Source organism: Phytophthora sojae (assembly GCF_000149755.1).
Source record: "Phytophthora sojae unplaced genomic scaffold PHYSOscaffold_14, whole genome shotgun sequence".
Classification (NCBI taxonomy): domain Eukaryota; phylum Oomycota; class Peronosporomycetes; order Peronosporales; family Peronosporaceae; genus Phytophthora; species Phytophthora sojae.
The window spans coordinates 170,832-193,897 of record NW_009258128.1 but is presented as its reverse complement, the minus strand read 5'-3'; the positions used below and the strand labels follow the sequence as shown (position 1 = coordinate 193,897).

The 23,066-nt window shown below is 54.2% G+C and overlaps 9 protein-coding genes across 9 annotated transcripts; 4 read left to right on the top strand and 5 right to left on the bottom strand.

Annotated features, from left to right (window-relative positions):
* Positions 1-165: 165 nt before the first annotated feature.
* Positions 166-1,931, bottom strand: PHYSODRAFT_289071 (hypothetical protein). The gene is made up of 2 exons (XM_009539703.1): positions 1,780-1,931; positions 166-410 (listed from the first exon to the last, which is right to left on the bottom strand). The coding sequence occupies exons 1-2, from the start codon at positions 1,883-1,885 to the stop codon at positions 262-264; spliced, it is 255 nt and encodes an 84-aa protein (XP_009537998.1). The 5' UTR covers positions 1,886-1,931; the 3' UTR covers positions 166-261.
* A 17-nt stretch (positions 1,932-1,948) lies between these two features.
* On the top strand, positions 1,949-3,094 carry PHYSODRAFT_532032 (hypothetical protein; the record flags this gene model as incomplete). Its single annotated transcript, XM_009539702.1, has 2 exons — positions 1,949-2,658; positions 2,839-3,094. 2 exons carry the CDS (start codon positions 1,949-1,951, stop codon positions 3,092-3,094), a joined length of 966 nt encoding a protein of 321 aa, XP_009537997.1.
* A 1,306-nt stretch (positions 3,095-4,400) lies between these two features.
* On the top strand, positions 4,401-5,309 carry PHYSODRAFT_531595 (hypothetical protein; the record flags this gene model as incomplete). Its single annotated transcript, XM_009539701.1, has 1 exon — positions 4,401-5,309. The coding sequence occupies one exon, from the start codon at positions 4,401-4,403 to the stop codon at positions 5,307-5,309; it is 909 nt and encodes a 302-aa protein (XP_009537996.1).
* Positions 5,310-5,816: 507 nt separating this feature from the next.
* PHYSODRAFT_341400 (hypothetical protein) lies at positions 5,817-6,356 on the bottom strand (the record flags this gene model as incomplete). Its single annotated transcript, XM_009539700.1, has 1 exon — positions 5,817-6,356. The coding sequence occupies one exon, from the start codon at positions 6,354-6,356 to the stop codon at positions 5,817-5,819; it is 540 nt and encodes a 179-aa protein (XP_009537995.1).
* Positions 6,357-6,720: 364 nt separating this feature from the next.
* On the top strand, positions 6,721-6,960 carry PHYSODRAFT_444351 (hypothetical protein; the record flags this gene model as incomplete). Its single annotated transcript, XM_009539699.1, has 1 exon — positions 6,721-6,960. A coding segment is annotated over one exon (240 nt), but the record flags the coding sequence as incomplete, so codon positions are not given.
* Positions 6,961-14,871: 7,911 nt separating this feature from the next.
* On the bottom strand, positions 14,872-16,659 carry PHYSODRAFT_531503 (hypothetical protein; the record flags this gene model as incomplete). The annotated part of the gene is made up of 1 exon (XM_009539698.1): positions 14,872-16,659. One exon carries the CDS (start codon positions 16,657-16,659, stop codon positions 14,872-14,874), a length of 1,788 nt encoding a protein of 595 aa, XP_009537993.1.
* A 54-nt stretch (positions 16,660-16,713) lies between these two features.
* On the bottom strand, positions 16,714-17,256 carry PHYSODRAFT_532184 (hypothetical protein; the record flags this gene model as incomplete). Its single annotated transcript, XM_009539697.1, has 1 exon — positions 16,714-17,256. The coding sequence occupies one exon, from the start codon at positions 17,254-17,256 to the stop codon at positions 16,714-16,716; it is 543 nt and encodes a 180-aa protein (XP_009537992.1).
* A 3,493-nt stretch (positions 17,257-20,749) lies between these two features.
* On the top strand, positions 20,750-21,328 carry PHYSODRAFT_532176 (hypothetical protein; the record flags this gene model as incomplete). The annotated part of the gene is made up of 1 exon (XM_009539696.1): positions 20,750-21,328. One exon carries the CDS (start codon positions 20,750-20,752, stop codon positions 21,326-21,328), a length of 579 nt encoding a protein of 192 aa, XP_009537991.1.
* A 598-nt stretch (positions 21,329-21,926) lies between these two features.
* On the bottom strand, positions 21,927-22,928 carry PHYSODRAFT_246550 (hypothetical protein; the record flags this gene model as incomplete). Its single annotated transcript, XM_009539695.1, has 3 exons — positions 21,927-22,482; positions 22,538-22,711; positions 22,771-22,928. 3 exons carry the CDS (start codon positions 22,926-22,928, stop codon positions 21,927-21,929), a joined length of 888 nt encoding a protein of 295 aa, XP_009537990.1.
* Between the last annotated feature and the right edge of the window lie 138 nt (positions 22,929-23,066).

Below are 23,066 nucleotides of genomic sequence, written 5' to 3'. Positions count from 1 at the left end.
AAGATGTAGGTAGATGTGGATTTTGTAAAAAAAATATTTTTTTGATCCACAATTCAAAATCGAATTGGGGAGAAGTGGCTGGTTGACAGTCGTTGGTGCTGCAATAGCCAGCGCCACTTACCCAGTCTCATTGCTCAATCTACCGTGTCGATCACAAACAAGGAGATCGCCTCAGCATTCTTCAAGCCCTTGGGCGACCCCCGTCAAGGCGACACGCGTCACCAGTGCCAACACTGCCCCGAGATCATCAAGAAGTCTGGCTCAGGCTACACAAACCTGACATCGCACGTCAAAGTCAAGCACAGCAGAGACTACATCGACATAACGCTTACTGCTGTTCGCAGCGGTACAGCGTTCATCCTCAAGCCTGTGAGTCCTCGGGAGCATGACCTTCACGACTGGTTGCGCTGGATCGTAACCTAGCAGCTTTAGCGCGCCATGGGGAGTGTCGACTTGGTCGCTAAGAAGCAGCACGATGTTATCGAAGGTAAACACAGCGAGATGAGAAGACACTTGAGCAGTAGGGTTCCGGTTTCAAAGTAATTCATTATAATATACGCACTGCACGAGGAGGAAAGTCCCAGACGAAAAACCCCTTTGACCCGTTGACTACATCCATCAGATGAGCAACGGTTCGATCTCAACCTGTCCACGAGACAGATCGAGCTTTGCAAAGAACTTGAGATCAACTTTCTTGGATGTTCCTCCGGAAATCCTCATACTCAAGTCTTTTCTGGAAGTGGCTAGTCTGCTCCGAGAAAGATGGAGAATATTGATGAGATGCATTGCGTAGTTCGGGCATCCGAACCAGCACTTGTTACGTTCGTGCCGGATTCGAAAAGTGCTGCTTTGGACCGCAGTGCAAGCGGTGTCTGTCGTCCTGCAAGCGCACTCTGAGATCTTGTGCGTTTTGTGCCGTGAGTTCTCGTGGGAAAGGTGCGCTTGGTGCAGCGCACGCGGTGACATGTGAGTCGGCCGAGGGTTAGCTAAAGCTATGAGGAGCTAGCGGTCGAGTATGACACGCAGGCTTAGGGGGACCGGCCACCTAAATGGTGAGTCGGAAGTGATGCAAAATTCACAAATATAGAGCGGCGGAACACGAAGCGGAAGATGGGGAGCTCTAGTGGTGACATCTTGCTTGTGGGTCAGCTCGAACTCCCGCACTGATACGTTGGTAAACAATCGCAACGGTAGCGATGCCAGCGCGACACACAGCCCGAGTTCAGGGGGAGTGAACGGAACCTTCCAAGTTGAAAGGAACACTTTTGAAAATGATGAACTCGAGGCTTTGATCGCGACTGTGTGACGAAAGATCGTCGCCTATACGATGAAAGATCGTCTCAGTGAAGATGGCGATTGTGTTGTGCAAAGGAACTTGAGTTCAGGGGGAGTATGAGGATTTCCGGAGGAACATCCAAGAAAGTTGATCTCAAGTTCTTTGCAAAGCTCGATCTGTCTCGTGGACAGGTTGAGATCGAACCGTTGCTCATCTGATGGATGTAGTCAACGGGTCAAAGGGGTTTTTCGTCTGGGACTTTCCTCCTCGTGCAGTGCGTATATTATAATGAATTACTTTGAAACCGGAACCCTACTGCTCAAGTGTCTTCTCATCTCGCTGTGTTTACCTTCGATAACATCGTGCTGCTTCTTAGCGACCAAGTCGACACTCCCCATGGCGCGCTAAAGCTGCTAGGTTACGACTGCTGTTCGCAGCGATACAGCGTTCATCCTCAAGCCTGTGAGTCCTCGGGAGCATGACCTTCACGACTGGTTGCGCTGGATCGTGGCGGAGAACGTGCCGCTTTCTTTCTGCGAGAAAAAACTTACTCGGCAGAACACTACACTTTCTTCTATCTCCGCCAAGACGCTCAAGCTCTACATCCATCTCGTAGCAAACAGCATTCGCATCAAGATACAGTCGCTTCTTCCCAAGATGTTCGGGCTCGTTATGGACGGGTGGACAGCTTCGTGCCGCCATTACGTTGCTCTGTTTGCGGTGTACCGGGATTCGACCTGTGGGGCTGATGCAGACGAGCGTCGCTGCAAAAGTCGTCGCTACATCCTGCTTGCCTTTTGTCCACTCGACGACGAGTCTGACATGGGTTCACAGGCCCACTATGACTTCATTGCGGACACTCTTTCCGTTTATGAATGTTCGTGGTCTCGAGTGTCATTCCTGGTGGGTGATAATTGCTCAACGAATCAATGTATCGGCCGGAAAGAAGGGGCCCTCCCGTTAATCGGCTGTGCAAGTCATAGATTTAATTTAGCGGTGAGGGCCTTCTTGGAGGCGCACGAGACGATGGTCGAGAAGGTGCACAAGTTCATGAAGAAGCTGGCAACCGTGAAGGGCAGGGCGGTTCTGAAGAAGATTAGCAAGTTGCACCCCAAGCTCAACAACGTTACGCGCTGGTCGAGCACGTATGAGATGCTGGAGCGCTTTGTGGCGCTGCACCCCCACGTGAAGATGCTGGAGTTCAAGTACCTGGAGAAGATTCGGATCGTGGACCTGCTCTTCATCCCGCACGAGTTCGCGCAGGCTGAAGAGCTGCTAGCCCAGCTTGCCAACTTGGAGGAGGCCACCCAAGAGCTGCAGAAGGAGGAGTTGACACTCGCAGCCGCGCGAGATCTCTTCGATCTCGCTATCAAGCGCTACCCGTGCATGAAGAAGGATCTGTCCACGACGTCGTCTCATGTTGTCACCCCGCAACTGGAAACAGGGCTTGTCAAGTTGCAGCGGGGAGAAGGGCTAGATGCGCGGGAACAGGCTGCGTGTGCTCCTTTCAAGAGAGCAAGCGTGGTGGCGGAGGAGGAGAAGGAGAAGCAGTCGTTTCTTAGCGCTGCGTACAAGAGGCGCAAGACTACGAAGAAGAATGCTTCGTACGTCGACGTCTCGTACATACCGCCAACGTCAAACGTTTGCGAGCGGTTTTTCTCCTCTGCAAAACTCGTGTACTCGGACTTGAGGAAGAAGATGGACTACGAAACGCTCGAGGACGTCATGATGCTCAAGTACAACGACGCGCTGTGGAATACATACACAGTGCAGAGTATTTGTGCACGTCACCCTGCTACTTGCAGTACCATGGATTAATTCTTGGTGTAAATGTGAATAATTCGAATGATTTATTTTTCTGTTCCTGAAACAAACATACATAATTAATTCGAATATTTCCCACCCCTGCCTACAGGTTAGTGCTATGTGTGCGACTTACAGCCCTAGGCACTGAGGTATCCTTGGTCGGCACTTAAGGATGACCAAAGCTCACTCACACCAATATTGGTCATAGTTTATGTTTATGTGCGGCTGCAGCGTTCACTATCGGATCTTGCCGATTGAAACAGCGCAATTGTACATCCGGACACTAGTGTGGTTGAGAATACCTGTAAGCGCGTTTGTGTTGATATTCTCTGCAAAATATACCAATTCAATTGAAGAATCCATAACCCTTTGTAAACTTTTCGTTCATTTTTTTTCATTCTTCAGGTCAAGTGTTTTGTGTTTGCTTAGTCCTGTACGGGTTTGTGACTTGTGGAAATGCAGTAGCCGCAAGCGGCGACGCATTCAGTAATAAAAATATGCTGGCTTGGTATGCGCTTGATTATACAAACATCTGGGTTTTCTTTATGGGATCGCTGGACGCATCAACTCACTCGCACCTCGCGTTGAAGAATTTCAAAGCAGAGAAAACAAGTACAAGTACCGATAAAAAATTAAGCTCCAAAAATAATTTTAAGCTCCCAACCTTCGAGCTAAAACAAAACTAGCAAAGTAGACCATACAAGTACAATTAGTGCCGCCTGATCGTTCTACATCGTGACAACAACGTTTCCGGCTCAAAAACAGTAGAACAGCGCGCTCAGTGCATTGATCATCAAAACGTTTTCCGTTAGGTGAACGTCTACTACACTAAAGAAATCGTTGACATGTCAACAAGTAGCTTCCGCCACGTGACAACCGTGCTTCGAATTGCAATGGCGCAACTGATACGACGATCGCCTTCGTCTCAAATGCAGCAACTTGAAAACATCGAACGTCGAACAGTAAAAGTCTCCCACGACGACGCAACGCCAGGAGAAAAAAGAACCCAGTTGAAGTGGCTCTCTTGCTTCACAACCAGCGTTAATTGCCGCCAGTCTGGCGTTTCGACCTCTATACTGTGCGGCACCAAGTCGCCAAGGTCAGACACCACATCCGCCGACTTGCTACACGGCGGTCATTCCTCCTTTTGCCGAGCCCAGCACCAAGCACAAGACCAGACCCAATGCCGTCCACCACGACAAGCCGCAAGCTCTCCGAGGAGTCCAATTCCGGGGACGAGCAGTGCGCACCACAGCGAGTCCGCGTCGCTCTCAAGCCCGACCAGAAGCCCAGAGGTATTGCCTGCAGAGGGGTCTCCATGCTCGTATTCGTGACGTTGCTGCTGATCGTGGTCGTCGGCGTCGACATCGCGCTGGAGAGGAACATCTTGATCACCCAATTCCTCCGCGACTCCGCAGTCAACAGCGTCCGCGACGAGGGATTCACGTGCTCTCCGACAACAGTAAACACGAGCAGCATCGAGTACCATTCGCGCCACCGATACTACACCCTCATGAAAGGCATGAACCTGCCCCCTCCAGTTTTCCGCGCCAACCACACGGTGCTCTGCAACGCCAGCGACAGCCTCAAGAATGACCTCGCCTATGGCTACTGCCTGCCGATTTCCGGTCGCAAAGACGCTCCGTTCTGCGCTGGAGCTGACCGCATGGATCTCCTGACGCAGCAGTCGCGCGGAACCCGGTGCTACGCGAGTGTGCTGCATATGCTGCTGGTCGAAGTCTGCGAGGAGCTCCAAGCGTTCGGGAGAACCCCGCTCGTCGTCTTCGGCTCGCTGCTTGGTGCCGTGCGGAATGGGTCCATGATCCCGTTCACTGAAGACACCGACATCGCGTACAGTGGAGAGCTCAGTGAAGACGACGAGGTCGGCCGCGCCCTGGTGCAGAAGGGTTACCACTTCTTCTTCCTCAACATTTGGAGGGTCTGTGTGGCACCCACGCACCCACTTGCAGCCAGCCTGTACGGCTCAACGCTGCCGATCGCCCAAGCCTACAAAATCCCATACCTCGATCTGTACGCTATGGAGCAGCTGAACGACACAACCTGGACCATAGAGGGGTATCGAGGCGACACAATCCCCGCCGACAAGGTGCAGCCGTTCTCCCAAGTGACGATCAATGGCCTGCCATTCGACACCGTGCACGACCCAAACTATTTCTTGGAGGAAATGTACGGCGACGACTACATGGTCCCGAAACCTCGCGGTTAGCTGAAAGTCTGGCGAAGAAGAATATTCGTTTTGGCTTCTTAGGGCTGCATTGCGTAGTAGTAAGTCAAATAAATGGCGAATTTCCACGAGTCGAGTGCTTGAAAGTTTTAAACGTTTGTCGTTACCTCCTTGGCTTTGGAGTCATGTAATCGTCTCCATACATCCTCTGTAAGAAATATTCTGGATCATGCGCCGTATTGAACTGCTCTCCGTTGATCGTCACCTGCGTGAATGGTCTCACTTTCTCGTCCGGTATCGTGTGGCTTCCATTGACCGTGTTCATCTCTTCGATATTTCATTCATCGCTGAGAGTTGGCTTGCTCATGTAGTACAGGTCGAGGTACGGGATGGCAGACCCCGAGGCGATTCGCTGACTTGGATCGTACAACTTCGAAGCAAGCGGATGAGTAGGCGCCAGGCACACTCGCCAAATATTCTGTAGTGGTAGAATCCGTGTGGGCGACGATCTACAGCGGTTGCTATGGCAAAAGGGTACCATTTATTCTTCTAACCGATATCAGCGTCCTCCGTAAATGGGATGACGCCCTTATCACGAACTGCACCCAGGAGGGATCCGTACAGGACGACAGAAGATTTCTCCAACTCTTGTAGCTCCTCGTACACCTCCACCAGCAGCATGTGCAGGACGCTCGCGTGACAAATTGTGTCGGATGAATTCTGCTCCAAGAGGTTCATGCGGTCGGCGCCACTGCAACGTTCCGCATCTTTTCGTCCAGAGATCGGCAAGCAATTGCTGAACGTGCGATACTTGCGCTTGAGCTGAATCTGGTTCCTGCACAGAGCTGCGTGGTTGCCATGGAAGAGAGGTGGCTGAAGAGAAGGCATGCTCCTCAACGTGCGGTAGTACTTGTGGTCGGAATGATACTTGATGTCACTCACGTTTACGATGCTAGGAGAGTAAGGCGAGTTGTCCCCGCAAAGCAACGACGCGGAGCGTTGAGTCAAGTTGCGAATTTCTATGGCAAAGCCGCTCGTCAGCAATCCGACCACCAGCAGCGCGAGAGTGAAGAAGACCACGCTGTCCATGAAGCGACACTTGACTCTCCGTGTAGTTTGCGCTGGTACATTAACGGAACATGGACACTTCTTCGCATTAGCAAAATGAAGCGTCGCTTCATGGCGTCGCTTCAAAGTCAATAAAAGCAAATAGTTATTTTCTATAATAATCTACTATTGTTTTTTTAGATCACTGCAAATGTGCCGAGACTTGTTCGCGTTGTTGCCGCCCATCCAATCTACAGTTCGCAATACATCCGAGGTTTTCATCACACCCACGTTGTATCCGAGCATAATCAAGACGGCTCTTTGCTTTGACGCAAAAATTCTGGCTCGTGGCGTAAGGTCATTTTTGAATCCGCTCCCAACCTCAATACTCCGCCTCGCGATGAACTTCGGTGCCCTCCTCGCTGCCCTCCTTACCTGCGTTCAAGCCGCATCGATCCCCCACGACCAAGTTCGACCGTTCGCGCAGCGTGACCCCATCACAGTCTCTGAAAAAGCGGCCATCAAGTTCAACCCGCAACTGACTGTCAGCGAAGGATGCCACCCATACCCTGCAGTCCAAGAGGACGGCGCGTTGAGCGGCGGGCTGAAGTGGAGTGGCAAGCAAGACGGCGAGTGCAAAGGCTCCGCTTTGGGCTTGTGGTGTAGCGGGATCGGCCAAAATCAGGTTAAGGCCTGATCGAGCTTCCCACCAGCGCCCAGACACCGACTAACGGAGGGGGTCCCCCAACGATCCGTGATCGGCTCAACTTGTTCTCACCTTGTGTACCCATCGGCGGGCTGGATCTGCTCTCTCGGGGCTCCGAAGATGCAGCACTTGGTGAAGATCGAATGTCTTGGCGTGACGCGGGGATAGGTTGTGGAGCAGCGCGGGAATCTTCGCTCTGCGTCCGAGTATACGCTCCGATCGAGGGTTGTTCGCTCCGATCGGTCGGCCTGGAGTCGATCCACGGTCTGTAGTTGCCTTTCCGGGTGTGTTCCTTCCTTTCCTGAGTTGCTTGCCGCTAGCGGGATCGAGATCGATTGAGAGACGCAGCGATCGCCGGCCAAGCCGTATCCGGTCGATCGAGGACTTGCACACGAGAAAAAGATCACTAGAGTAGGTCAAGCTGGCCAATGTATTAATCCAGTCTTAACCGTACCGCTAGCTCACTACCTGAAGTGTCAACGCTTGCCGAGGTCAATGTAGTTCCTGGGGCTTGACGACTTGAGGGTACTTGTGGTCTTCTGTGCAAATTGCGTTCTGATTTATGTTTAGCTGGTGTCTCTCTACCGCTACCATCTCATCTACCATCCTACAACTCCACAACCACTGGATTCTTGTCCTGACTTCGTCCTCCATGTGCATCCCATCTGGTCGATCCCCGATCCACGATCAACCCACGATTGGCTCCCGATCCACGATCGACTCCCGATCCACGATCGACTCCCGATCCACGATCGACTCCCGATCCACGATCGACTCCCGATCGGCGATCGACTCCCGATCTGCGATCGACGACTTGTGCCTGTTGCCGCACGCCGCCGATCCATCATCTTCCGTCCTCGGCCGTCGTAGATCTGCAAGATCTGTCGTCGATCGGGGCTTGGGTTGACCCCGAATCACGCCACGGTTCGAGCACGATCATCCACAATCCGGCTTGCCACATGTCCTGCCTTACGCGCCGGCGTCATCGGGCCACATGAGATCTCCCGAAGAACCCCCTCTGATCCACAGATCCTTGCTGCCTGTCTCTCGATCGCTGATCTCCCATACTTCCAGTCGATCGGCCCTGCCGCCTTTCTCAGAGAACAATTCTTATTCAGCACTTCTCCACATCCGCCCCCTGGCCGCAAGTCGGGTCGTACGGCGGCTCACTGCGGACATAGCCTCCAACTCTCCATGCATCTCCATGGCCTAGTCTGCCCAGATCAATCCGCTTGGTTGAGGCGAGCAATCACGATCGCTTAGTGGAACCGATACTCGAATCGTATCCGGCGCTGTAGATCTCGCGTCTTCTCAACGAGTTCAACCACGACGTCGGGACTCAGCCGCGACCGTAGCATCGTTCATCGTAATACCCCAACTCCTCGTCGATCACCATTTCTCTCGAGTCGATCCATCCATCGCCAACACGATCAGCCAAGATCCACCATCGTAACTCCCTGTTGTCGCTCCATAATCATCCGATCTGCACTCACACGCACATACTCAGTAATATGAAACCCCTTCCTCCGATCGACGGCCTCCCCGTCGATCCGTCATCCATTTCGCTCACCAAGGTGACCCGCTCACCCTGGTGGCCCGATCTCACTCCTCCTCGTGAGACTGCATCGCGCTGAATCGGTTCCGGTTCACGCGATCTCGAAGGCACTCGTGCAATAAAGCTCCACAGTTGAGATCAGCTTCGTCGACCCAGTCAGGCTCGTCGTAACCCTTCCAGTGCACCAGGAATTCTCGATAAGTCCGGCCGTACCGCGTCCTTCGACCCGTCCGCATATCCGTGGTCTTCTCCACTTCGTACTCGTTCGAGTCTCGATCTGGGGCCCAGCTGTCCTCCGGAAGTAAGACTTCGTTGAAATCAAGTCGATCTGCTTCGTCCACCGTGAGCGCGATCTGCGGTCGATCGGGGAAGTCCCTGACCAACTTCAGCTTCGAAACATGCGCGATCGGGAACAGGTGATAGTCCGTACCAGCGATCTGAAGCTTCATCGTGTACTCGTTCACCTTCTCCGCAACACGGAACGGGCCGTGCCACAGGCGAGCCAGCTTCCGGGCATACCCCTCTTTCACACGATCCAGGTACAGCTACACCTGAGATCCAGCCTCGATCGAGTGTGGTCGAACTTCTTCATTGTGCCGATCGGCCCGATCCGCGATCGCCTCGCGTAGGCGAGCATTCACCTGAGTTCGAGCCTGATCGTAGTGCCTCTGGATCCGATAACGCCACCGTCGGGGATTCCGACCCCGAGTCCGAGTACTACCCAAAGGTATCGTCGCCTCGAGCGTCGATCGAGGATCCCAACTATGCACCAGATTAAAAGGGGAGTCTCCACGGACTCGATCTTGAGCTGTGTTGATCGCGAAGGTCAATCGCTCTGCGTACTCATCCCAATCTCTCTGATCCAGATCCTCCACGAACATCTTCAGGGCTCTCGTCGCCGTCTGTACCATTCGCTCTGCAGTACCGTTAGCTTGAGGTCGATATGCCATCGTCGCTCGCTGACGCATACCCAGGATCTTGTTAAAGGCGCGGAAGAAGTCGGCCATAAATCCCGGTTCGCGATCATGCCTGATCATCTCGCTAGCACCAAATCGCCGGAACACGCACTCTTCGAAAGACTCGGCGATCGTCTGCGCCGTTCGGGACGAACTGGCCTTCGCGATCACGTATCCCGTGAACAGATCGACCCAGATCAACAGTTCCGTATTACCCTTGTACGACTTCGGCAGCGAAGGTATGTGGTCCATCGCTATGATCTGGAACGGGTATGTCGCCTGGATGTTTCCCGGCGACTCGCCCCTGATCGTGGGTCGTCCTTTGCCGGTCTCGCAGTCGACACATTCGCCGACGTACTTCTGCACACTTCTCAAGAGACCTCTCCAGTGAAAGTGATCGCGGATCCGCTGGTATGTACGCCCGATCCCCTGGTGCCCCCCTTCCAGAGTGGAGTGATAGTGATGCAAGATATCTTGCTGCAGTGGCTCCGGTGCAACCAGTCTCATCAGTCCATCTCGATTTGCCTCCGATCGCTTGGAGGGTGGGCAATAGAACAGCAGATTATCACCGTCGATCTCGTAATCCGCTGCGATGTTGCCATAGGATCGAGCCTCATCCTGCGTCAGATCAGCCACATCTCCCATCAGGTACTTCTTCATACCCGCGATCCACGTTTCTTCATCTTGAGCTCGACGAACTCGATCGATCCGCAACCCTCGCACGGACTCCTCCTGCATGACGGTCGGGTTCGGCCGTGATCTGGCGCCCGATCGGGAGGTCATCGGCGATAGTCGGGCGATCGACTCATCCGATCGAGCAACCACGATCTCATCAAGTCGGTTCAGTGCCACTAGATCCCCATGATCGACCTCATCCTCGACGACGATGCCCCCTTCACGTTGGAGTGCTGTACTGGCCAGGCTGTCTGCACTTCCGTTCCAGTCTCGTTTCACATGTAACAGCTCGTGATCTGGCCTGTTCCGTAGTTGGTCCAGCACCTTCTGCTTTAATAATGTCAGCTTAGGTGCTTTGCAGTAGATCTCGCCCCGTACTTGCCGGATCACCAAGTTGGAATCACCGCAGACCACCAACCTGCCTCGACCTTCGCCGTCAAGGAGGTCGAAACCCAACAACAGACCATGATACTTCGCCTCGTTAACCGGCAGCGCTTCAGCATAGCCCGATCGTGCCTTCACCACACTCCATTCGGGTAACTTCCACAAGATCGCGCTGTACTCGCCCCCGCCTCGCTTGACGCGGGCGGATCCATCGAAACTTATCACCAGCAGCTCTTCATCCACGCGCACAGTCGGGATCGGGGCTTGAATCTTCCGCCGCGGTTCTTTCGTCGGCGCGATCGCGATCAACGCGTCGTCCATATCCGATCGAGGCGTAATACTAGCGGCGATCGCCCCCAATATCTCGTCCTCTCCCTTGGTGCACTTCATGATCTCCAGTGTCCAGGGCGATAGGAGTGCAGCCCACTGACCCAATCGGCCTTGAAGACCGGGCGATTGGAACAGCCACGCCAACGTCGAGTGTCGGGTCAAGACCCGGATCGATCGTCCAACCAGCATGTTACAGTTCAGGTCCAGAATCCGTAACAGCACCAGCACTTCTTTCTCCACCACGTTGTAGTTCAATTCATTCGACTTCAGAGTTCGACTGGCGAAGGTAACGGGATGATAGATCTGGTCGTGTTCCTGCATCAATGCAGCCAAGATCGCCCAGTCACTCGCATACACAATCACGACCGAAGTCCGATCGCGATCGAAGTGCCGCAGGATCAGTGTCGTCGCGATCTTCATCTTCAGGGTCGAAAAGGCACGATGAGCACGGATCCAGCGTTCATCGGCGACACCGACTTCGGGAACTGATGGAGTCCGATCCGGGTCCACTGGGTCTGTAGTCACTAAGTTCGGCACTTGACGATCTAGGATCTGGCGCAGATCGGGGCGTTTCTTCAGCTCGGCGAAGTCCACCTCGCGCAGTTCGTACAGGATCGCCGCGTAGATCGCGTAATCTTCCAAGAAACGGCTGTAATAATTGAGGCTGCCCAAGAACGACTGCATCGATCGGAGCGATCCGGGGAACGGCAGATCAGTCAGAGCGGTGAGATCCTTCGGATTGGTTTCCAGCCCGTCGTTCGACACACGATGTCCCAGATAGTCCACCTTACGCATCCCCCAAGAGCTCTTCTCCACACTGATCGAGAGGTTCCACTTATCACAAGCGTCCAGCAGGTGATCCACACGATCACACAGCTCATCCCATGATCCGGCCGTCACAAGAATGTCATCGATGTACAATCTGCGACCTAGCACTGATGTGCGCCCCGGATCTTCTGGTTCTCCTGACTCGATCAAGTCCGTAGTGACTTCACAGTCTGACGATCGCGGGATCCTGGTGAACCCATACAACGCGTCGTCCAGAAGTCGCTGGTAGAGCTTAGGAGCGTTCTTCAAGCCGAACGGCATCCGGTTCCACTCGAACAGACCCATGTGGGTGATAAAGGTCGAGATCGCACGAGCTCGATCGGTCATGTCACCACCCAGAATCCACTAGCCATGTCCAAAGAACAATACCAGAGTACCTTATCGAGATCCTCCAGCAAATCGTTGATCAAGGGCATCGGATATACCATCAGCCTGGTTAGACTGTTGACGAGCTGATAATCGATACAGAGTCGGATATCCACGCCGTTCTTCTTGATGATCACGACGATCGGCGAGGCCCACGGTGATCGAGATTTCCGAATCATCTTGGCTGACAATAATCCCTTGATCAGCTCGGACACCTTCTCCACGAACTGAGGGGCAGCTTTCCGGACACGTTGAGCGATCGGCTTCGCGTCGTCCACGTCGATGTCGCAGGTGACGCCCCGGGCTGCTGGGGGAAGTGCATTGCCCTTGCCGATCAGCAGGTGATTCCTGTGCCAGATCTTCTTTCGCAGCCGATCGATCTCCTCCGGGGTGTTGAACTCCAGATCTCCCACCTTGATATCATCGACCTTTACCTCATCCGTCGTCGAGATCACAATTTCAGGAAGCACAGCTAATCCACCTTCGACATCTTCGGCTGACAGATTCCCGCCCTCGTGGTAATGGACCTGATCATCAGCGCCAACATCTCGATCTGGTTCGGATGCAATGAGGTCGTCCCGATTTGAAGTGGGTTTGGCCTCCATTTCCAGCTGATCACCTCCAACGATCGATGAGTCTTCAGCCACTTGCGGCAGTCGTTCAGATGCAGGAACACCGTCGACTGCTGTATCGTCACTTGATCTCGACTCTTCCACAGCTAAGACCGCAACAGGGTGTCCGATCGGTACTCCCGCCCCCAAGATCTGGTTCGACGGCACAACCGTCAACCTGATCGGCCGATGGCAAGTGAGGGGACACGATTTCGCCCTTCTCAGCTGCTTTACCACCGGAATCCACATGATCTGGCTTCCCCTCTGGATCGCCAGCACGATCATCTTGCGGCTTCGCGTCATCTATCGGTGCACACGCTTGATCCGTGATCGGCGAAGGCTGGAAGCCCGGCCCCACCTGTTTCCGCTTTGGAGAGCACACCTCCTCCGATCCGGAAGGTTCACACACCGACTCAACAGGATCCGACCGTGGGTCTGGTGGATTTCCGACGAGGACAGTTGAAGCAGACGACCCCGACTCCTCTGTCACGCGATCATCGTCCTGCAACGGTCTGCCCCCTGATCTAAGAGTATCAACGACGGCCGCCCCCGGATCAGGGCTCATTGCCTCCGGTTCGCTTGTTGGATCGGGCGGACCCGTCGACTGATCGACGATCGGGGATATCTGGCGTCTCTGGAGAATGGCTCGGGGCGTTGGATAAATCGGTCGCTCGACGGCAGGTACCGGAGGTCCCGTTGGTGCCTCCTGGTTCGTCGGCCGGTCATCTGTCGTGGCTTGAAAGGCTAGATTCTGCCATTCCATGTATCGACGAGATCCGATGGACATATATCCTGGGATTCGGGGTATCCGATCTCCAGCCAGCCACATCCCGATCCGTTCATTCCGATGCAAAACGAGGTCTTTGTCGCTGATGTTGGTAACCTGGAGATATCTTATCCTGCCGGGTCCTCGGACCACGGTCGGCACCCAACGATCTCCATGGGTGACCCATAGCTTTTCTCGATCCGTCACCTTCATTCGTAGCGGAAGCTCGATCGAATCCCCGATCGCGATCTGCATTCCCTGATCTACACACACGTGTCTGACATTGTCGTTGTACAGCTGACGCCGCCCGCTAAGCTGGATCTTGACTTCGTCGGGGAGACAGATAGAGCCGTCCGCAAGATCGAGGCGGATCCCCGCTGGAACCATAAAGTCCATACCCAGGACCTGATAGATCGCCAACCCAGATATCGAAGAAATACACCAGCGATCCCGCCGGCGTAACCTTGATCCTGGTCCTTCCTTCCGTCATGTACACGCATTCGCCAATCCCCACACATTCCTGGCTCTGAGTCGTGTAGACATAGCACCCCACCTTACGAGCAAAGGCGGTGTCCACGATGGACACCTCGGCGCCGGTGTCTAAGAGTAAGATCGACTTCTCACTGTTGATCTTGCCAGTGATCTTCGCCTGACGGAACTACTTACCTGGAGAATGATGTTTCCAGTACCCTCTGGACTCCCCAGGGAGGAAATCGGGCACCACATCGCCAGATCTGCGGTGTTCGCTGACGCGAGGCAGACTTCGATCGCGATCAGCGGAAGACTGAGCCGATCCGCCTAAGAGACCCCCTTGCCGGGGCTCAAAAGCGTGCCGAACAGTTCGGAGATGAAGCGTGTGTGTGACATTACTTCTCGCGCCACCCAAAGCCATTCCGCCCACGCTTAGAGCAGAAGGCCCCTAGTCGTTTTACTTGCTAGCTTTCATTCGCGCATTTCCGCTGTTAACCAGATAACGATCCAGTTAGTGTACGTACCAGCCTATTTCATCCAAGAATGCAGCCCAAGGACTACCTCGCTTCCATGCTGGAGCGCGTGAACCAAGAGCGCGCGATGGCTCCGGGATCTCGGTCGTCACTTCTCCATCCGCTGGCTTGAACCATCCCTCCGGTCTGCGTTGATTCCAATAGCCCCGCGTTTCTCCAGACTGGAGATCCAAGGGCACCTCGGCGTCAGAACGGCTGAAGTCGTCCGATCGATGTAGACTTAAGACCTTGGCGGCAAATTTCGCATGCAGATCACATGTATTACCGCGTAGATCAGTCCGTCCACTTACTCGATTTACCGTGTTCTTGTTCACGAATGCATAGATGCAGTACCTAGAACGCTCGGCTCGTACCGGATTCCAACCCGGCGAGCGTCCTAGTTTAACATCTTCTCGGCGATCACGGGCAACATGTCAGCGTGCTTCACCGGGTTGAACCATTGACGGATCTGGTTGTAGAATTCCTCCATCGAACACTTGCTCATCTCGTGTAGTTCACCACATCCACGGCATACAAACAGGCAACGATCCGCCGGATGACCTCTCTTGCCACACTTCTCGCACGTCAAACGTCTCCAACAATCGAGATCGGTGTGTTTCTGCGATCCACAGTGTGAGCAGTGGCTTGATCGCTCCGATCCGTCAGGTGAAGACCGCGATCGTGGATCCGATCGTGGATCCGATCGAGGTGAGTCATGGTTGATCTGCGCTTGGTTGCTCCGATCCGGCTTCGTCGAGTCGCCCCCAACGTTGCGAGACTTGTCATCGGCCGACGCTAGGTAAACGCGACGTAGATCACCCTGCGAGTCCGATCCTTCCGATCCTGTGTCCGATCCAGATTCCTGGCTCGCGATCTGAACTGCACGCACTGCCCGCTTGGTTGCAGCAGCTGGTGTTGAGGTCGGAACCTTCTGACGATACTTCGATCCAAAGGCAGATCGCTTCTGTCTGCTCTTCGCGCGCTCTCGAGCGCGCAGGACTTCCTCCAGATCTTCCGCGTCCGCAAGCCGGAGTAGGGTGAGCTGATCGGACAGTTCCGGATCGCCCAGCGTCTCGATAAAGTGTTCGACATGTTCTCGGCGGGCCTTGGAATCTCCGTCCTTGATCTTCAATCTCGCACTCAGAGCCGCCACATTCAGTCGATAGAGGTACTCCAACGGCGATTCATCTGATCTCTTGCGAGAATGATAATACTGCCAAGCGACCGATACTCCCAGGCCACAATACTGGATCTGGAAACTCCGGAGTAGATCGGTCCACTTGTTCCGCGTCGATCGACCCAGCTGGAGGTACCAGTTCTTCGCCGGACCCGTCAGTAGATCGGCGAAGGTCAGGCACTTCTCTTCGTCCGTAGCCTGATCTCGCAGGAACGCCGATTTTACCTTGCTGATCCACGATCGGGCGCGGTCTTCGTCCTGATCCTTGCCACTGAACTCCTTAAGATCGGACATGGCCGAGATTCGCGCACGCTGGATCAAGGAGGACCCAGTGGATCCCGAGGCAGCGGTGGCCACCGCAGCAGGGGCCGAACTCGGTAGATCAATGTCGTTCGGATCGTATTCCCACTGGGAGAGATCTTGATCCGGTGATCTGGCTGATTCCATCTCCACGTCCCGCGATCCAACGTTGTCGTCGACCACCGGAGTAGGTGTTACCACCGTGGCCTGTTGTTCCTTCAGAAATCGAGTCATGGCAGCCTGAAAATAAGACTCCAGTCTGCCATTCGACTCATCGGATCCGGTAGCACGGGTGGTCCGATCGGTCGACTTGGGTTTCTGCTTCCGAGGTCCTGATCGCATGCGTTCCTGACGTTGACTTCGTGATCGTGCGTCCAACATCGCAAATCCTGAAGGGCCGAGGGGCATCCGTTGAGGTTCCGACGACGTATCCGATACATGTTCCGCTGCGGAGACATAAGGTGACGACGATCGGTACCCAGTGGACTCCACTCGCGGCGATGACACTGGAGCCGGCGCCACTAGATCTGGCACCTTCGTGTCCGAACTGTCCGCGATCACGTCGACCAAAGGTCTCAACTTGTCGACCAATGCCTGGATCGCTGTCCGGATCACATCGAGATCTTGATCGAAAAGATCGGTCGCTTCAAATGCGCCAGTCACGAAGCCGGCTTCCTTCAACAGCCCGAGCAGGTTCTTCACCGCCATCAGCTTGTTATCCGTCACTCGGGGGGCCGAGATCGGGCCCTTCGGGTCGTCGATCTACTCTGGTCGCACGATCACCACGACAGGATCTTGACGCAAAAAGTCTCGCAGTACCTTCAAGTGATACGGACGATCCAGGTCAGCCTCGGACCAGTCGAGCGCCGGTGGTCTGGGATCTTCGTCGTCCATACCTGGCGCTCTCAGCTTCTTCCTCACAATCTGGTCCTTGTCCGCGATCGCGTCCAGGTAGTCCGGATCGAGCCTAATCGGCGAGTCAGCGAACGCGTATCGGTCCGATCCCGCCTTAGTTTGTTTTGTTAGTGAATCTCGGTTCGCACCAAGATCCACCGGGGTCCCCGAAGGGACCTGGGGAGGATGTTGAGGTTTGTCTTCTAGATCTGTCTCCAGATCGCCCTCGATTCCGTCGCCAGAAGTCCTCCAAGCACTCTGTCGATCCGCGAATCTCGTTTTGTTCAGCAGCGTCTTCGTCGATCCGATATCCGACGACGCCTCTTCCCCTGGTTCTTTCTTCACTTGCGCATCATCTACGGACTCACGGTGAAATCCGGAGCCCCCAAGAGATCCGGGCACGCGCACCATTGTGGTGTAGAAGGATCGGCCAAAATCAGGTTAAGGCCTGATCGAGCTTCCCACCAGCGCCCAGACACCGACTAACGGAGGGGGTCCCCCAACGATCCGTGATCGGCTCAACTTGTTCTCACCTTGTGTACCCATCGGCGGGCTGGATCTGCTCTCTCGGGGCTCCGAAGATGCAGCACTTGGTGAAGATCGAATGTCTTGGCGTGACGCGGGGATAGGTTGTGGAGCAGCGCGGGAATCTTCGCTCTGCGTCCGAGTATACGCTCCGATCGAGGGTTGTTCGCTCCGATCGGTCGGCCTGGAGTCGATCCACGGTCTGTAGTTGCCTTTCCGGGTGTGTTCCTTCCTTTCCTGAGTTGCTTGCCGCTAGCGGGATCGAGATCGATTGAGAGACGCAGCGATCGCCGGCCAAGCCGTATCCGGTCGATCGAGGACTTGCACACGAGAAAAAGATCACTAGAGTAGGTCAAGCTGGCCAATGTATTAATCCAGTCTTAACCGTACCGCTAGCTCACTACCTGAAGTGTCAACGCTTGCCGAGGTCAATGTAGTTCCTGGGGCTTGACGACTTGAGGGTACTTGTGGTCTTCTGTGCAAATTGCGTTCTGATTTATGTTTAGCTGGTGTCTCTCTACCGCTACCATCTCATCTACCATCCTACAACTCCACAACCACTGGATTCTTGTCCTGACTTCGTCCTCCATGTGCATCCCATCTGGTCGATCCCCGATCCACGATCAACCCACGATTGGCTCCCGATCCACGATCGACTCCCGATCCACGATCGACTCCCGATCGGCGATCGACTCCCGATCTGCGATCGACGACTTGTGCCGGTTGCCGCACGCCGCCGATCCATCATCTTCCGTCCTCGGCCGTCGTAGATCTGCGAGATCTGTCGTCGATCGGGGCTTGGGTTGACCCCGAATCACGCCACGGTTCGAGCACGATCATCCACAATCCGGCTTGCCACATGTCCTGCCTTACGCGCCGGCGTCATCGGGCCACATGAGATCTCCCGAAGAACCCCCTCTGATCCACAGATCCTTGCTGCCTGTCTCTCGATCGCTGATCTCCCATACTTCCAGTCGATCGGCCTTGCCGCCTTTCTCAGAGAACAATTCATATTCAGCACTTCTCCACAGGCTCCCAGGTCTACTCCCGTTCGACTTGGTACAACGATGTGTGGGCCATTATGTACACCTGGTACTTCCCTAAAGGTTCGGAATCTGACAGAGGGATTGGCATCTCTCATCGTCACAAACTGGGAATACGTCATTGCTTGGATCGACAACCCGGAGTTGAACAATCCGACTATCAAGGCCGTGACGGTTTCAGAGAAAACAGGCTACAAGAGTCAGGCCCCTCCGGTAGCTCGCTCAGTACCTGAATGGCACGAGTCTGAAAGTTGCGTACTACTACGCCAGTTTTCGTTTCCACGAGACGGCTCTGAAGTTTACCGAGGAAGCGGGCGAGCTCCAAGCTCTTGTCACGTGGGAGCAGCTACCGGAGGTGGCACGCGGTGCTCTCAACAACACTGGCTGGAAAGGGGATACTTTCTCGTGTATTAGCGTCACAGTGCCGCTGATTGACAGTGCATTCACCAAGCACCTCAAAAAGGCTTGGCCATTTTAGGCATCGTAAAAAGGACTACCATGATAGTATGGTATCTGGCTAAGCGTCCAATGCAATTCATTCATTGAGTTATCGACAGCTCCACGGAGCATCCATTCGACTTTATCACCTGTCCGTATAATGTTCCATCGGCGGTGGTCCGAGTCAATCTCCTCTCTACATGATGGAAACGTACATGGAAAGCGTGGTCTACGGTTGCGTGGTTTCAACGAGGTGATCTCGTTGACCCTGTTCACTGTCAAGTATCTTTGCTGCGTTCGTATATTTGGCACTCAACCCACCCCCTTCTGATGTTGGGGCACGGTGGGGAGGCTCCAGCCACGCTTCTAGGCAAGGCGGGGGCGACGCGGAAATTTCGCATGCAATTTGCTGCTGAGACCGGATGTCGTAGTCTGCACGCTTTCATGAACGCTGGGTGGCCTGAGGCTCCAGCTTTTCTGTCACGATTTATGCTGGTGGTCTCGAGTCTATCATTAGAGGCTTTCAGAAGCACGGTATTTCTAAAAATACGCAGTGATAAACACGTAGCGCTGATACGTGTTTTTGACTACGGGTTTTCCGTAGTGGTCGGCTGTTCAGCGGAAAATCAAAAACCTGTGGCAAAAATACGTAGCGTGGAATCTTCCGAGTGCACGCAACGTTTTAAGCTGGAACCTCGGCTCAACAAACTTTAGCTGTGAGCGCCGTCATTCGGCGAACACGTCGACAGCGCCTACGCCCACGCGCCATCGCTGGGCCAACGTAGATGTGCAGTATAGTGAAGTAAAGTAAAAAATGTTCCGTTTTTTTTAATTAATGCCTTCTTACTGTTAGCCATGTTCATTCCGTGCCTTGAATGAATCTGTTGGTGTTGCACCACCATGAACACGTGTCTCGGTTGTCCGCAGCGTCTTCATCTAATTTACCTACGTTGGGTGTTGTAAGTTTCAATTTGTAAAGTTATTTTGTTGGTCCATGATAGTTTGGTCTACTCGCTTTCTGGCGTATGATGCTCGATACTTCCAGCATGCCGCGAGTTGGCACCGGAATAAGTAGCAACGAAATCGACGCCTCACCAAGTTCAAGAAATGGATGCATACTTCTTGGGGGTTGCATGATGGTTTCCTGACATTTGTAGCTGTAGTGGTCCCAATACGACGTGTCGGCTGTGGTCTCTCCAAACCCCAGGTAGGTTTGGAAGGCGCTGCTCGCCCATTGCCTTGATTTAGGGCGGCGGGGGAGCCTACCGGCCGCCCATGCTGGTCCTTGTATGACAAGTGGGCAGATGGAATCTTGACAGGCCGATAGCAGCAGATAATGGAGTACACACGCAAGCTAAGGTCGCCAACGAGGAGCACTCAGCCTCTAACAGACGGGAAATGCGCCCACGACCAACTATTTGTCATCCAGGCCCCCCCACCCACCCTAACGAAGAAGCTTAGGCATGCTGCTTCCTTACGCATATTTCAGTTTGATTACCCCGTAGCGGACTCCCCTCTCACGGGTTTACGGGATCGAAAAACACGTAGCGTCGCCCGTGCCAAAAATAGATCGGATCGCTACGTGTTTTTCGCTACGTGTTTTTGCGAAAAATACGTGCTTCTGAAAGCCTCTATTACCATATCGTATTCGGCACCTGATGAACCTTTACGTGGATCTGAGTAGTATTTATGGCAATGTTACGAGATCTGGCGGCCTTCATGAAGGTCCCTGCATTCTAACACCATCACTTCCTCTGGTCGGAGTTCGTCGTCAGCAGCAAGTTATTCGATTTCCAAGGCTACAGAAGACCGATGTGTGGCGGCTAATTGGGTCCCCCCAATTTGCTTTCTGCGATCACCCACTCGCACACCAAGTTTCCGGTACCAATGCTTCAAAGATGGCCGCGACAATTGCGGCGACTAAACTTCTTCGCAGTCTTGTCCTTCCCGTTTACTCCGATCTGCAGTTCCGCCTCAGCTGGATGTTGCTCCCCACACGATCTCGTTTCTATTTCTTACGGATACCCGGCTTCAGTGATCTTGCTTGTGGGTATCCCAACTGTGTCGAGGTGGAGACAGCACAGCATATCTTCCTGGACTGCTCTCGCGCAGCAGCGCTTTGGGCCGTCGTTATGCTGGACTGGACCAACTTTGTCGATGGTTCTGTCACCTGGACCATGATCTGTACTCTGGAGGAGCCCCACTGGGCAGCTGGTAGGGTGTCGAGCGCGGAGCAACTGTCACTACTCTGGACGATCACGCGTTGCATCGTAATCCACGTGATTTGGACAGCCCGGAATAAACACCAGTTCGAGGATGGGCCTCCACTTGACCCAGCCACGGCGATCTATCGAGTTTATTCTGTCTTTGGCGCTCATTTTCGAGCTCTTTTGCGGTCGTCGGATCAACCAGGCCTTGGAAAAAATAACTATTTCATTGCAATAACTGTATTTGTGTACGGAAATATGTATTATTGAAGCCCAATTTTCAGTAAAATGTTTAACTATACAAAAACCAAGTTTATCGGGATCTCCATATAAAAGTAATTGAAATAAATACATATTATTGGTGAATGATATATTAAAATGATTATTATGAGCTTTATATGATACTGTATTTTCCGAGGTCTGGGACCAACCAACCCGAGCAAGACTTCGCCGATGCCTCCGACAGCTCCCTACTTCATCCTGCTTGGGTCGCTTCATTGCAACCCACCCACGGTTATTTAGTCTCCGGCAGTCTGCCCTCTATACCAACGCCTCGTGGCGCCTACGGGCTCCACCGTTGTAGTCTACGACGCCAGATTTACATTTGTGTATGATAGCTAGTGTACAATTCTGCATATTGAGAAGTCCAGATAACCAACAACACGGTTAATCGTTACCCCCCCCCCCCTCATTGAGTTATCGACTGCCCTACGGGCATTGAACTGTAGCTCAGAACTACTAGATATGACTGTATGGATCGCTGGCGTCCGCAATGTAATAGCTGGGGTTGCCCCCAGCCTTCTCCTACCGCCGGTGCTCCCATGTCTTCAGAAGAGGCTGTAGACGACCGCCACCAAGACACCAATGTCTAGAGCCGACAAAGACGCTGAAGTGGCCGATGACGTCCGGTGGTTGCTGTCGCGGTCGGCGCTTTCGTGCCCTCTCCGCTGTTGGTGCTGGTGGTTGGCGCGGGGGTGGAGCTAGGCGCACTCGTGCTGCTGGCGCTAGTACTGGATCCACTACTGCTAGATCCGGCACTGCCTTCACTGTTGCTGCTGCTACCAGCGTCGACACTGATACTGCCGCTACCGTCATTGCTACTCGGGTCGCCAACACTGACGTCGCTAGTGCTGCCGCTGGTGTCACCGGCGTTGACGCCGCTATCGGTCGTCGCCGTCGTGGCGCTGGTACCGCCCAGAACTGGGTCGTAGTGCAGCGAGGTGGAGAAGGACGGGAAGATCCACTCGAGCGACGTGTCGCCCGCCGCCTCCACCACGGACACGTTGAGCAGACTCTCTTCGACTCCGCCGTCGAGGATGACAAGGCTCGGCACGTCCATGAACATGGAGTCACCCAGATCGACCCGCTCAATGTCGGCGTCTCCGACAGAGTCGCTGACGTTCTTGGGCTTCTTGACGGGCTTACTGAGTGTTTTCGAGGCCGACAGCTAGCACGAGGCTGTTGCTGGTCGCGGCGAACGGCCAGCCAGCGATATCGGCGGTGAACTTGAGCGCGCCCGCTGGCACAGGGATGGTCTGGCTGCCGTATGGCACCGTCGCGTTGCCCTGGTAGACGCTGGCAGTGAGATTGAACGCCACCTGTGTTTTGGCGACGCCGACCTCGAGAGTCGACACGAACGTCGTGGAGGAAACGCTGGCGCCGTTCACCCGGCCGTGTCGATGTCCGTCCAGTCACTGTCCTTTGGTTTGAACTTGTCGACGCTCGCCACTACGGCACCGCTGGTGTCCAATTCGGTGAGGCTCGTGACCGAGAGCCGCATATACTTGCCGGTCTGGCTGTCTCCCGACGGACAGACTTCCATCTGGACGCCCTGGACGTCGAAGTTGGCTGCGGTCTTGATGTGGTCCATCTCAGCCGACCCGGAGCCGTGCTGCGGTGGAGCGAAATTCTTGATGGCAGACACGCGAAAGTGGTCGGGCTGAGGATCTTCATGGTGTTGCTGGGTTCGATGAGGGTCGTTGAACGGTTGACGGTGAGGTGGGGTGGG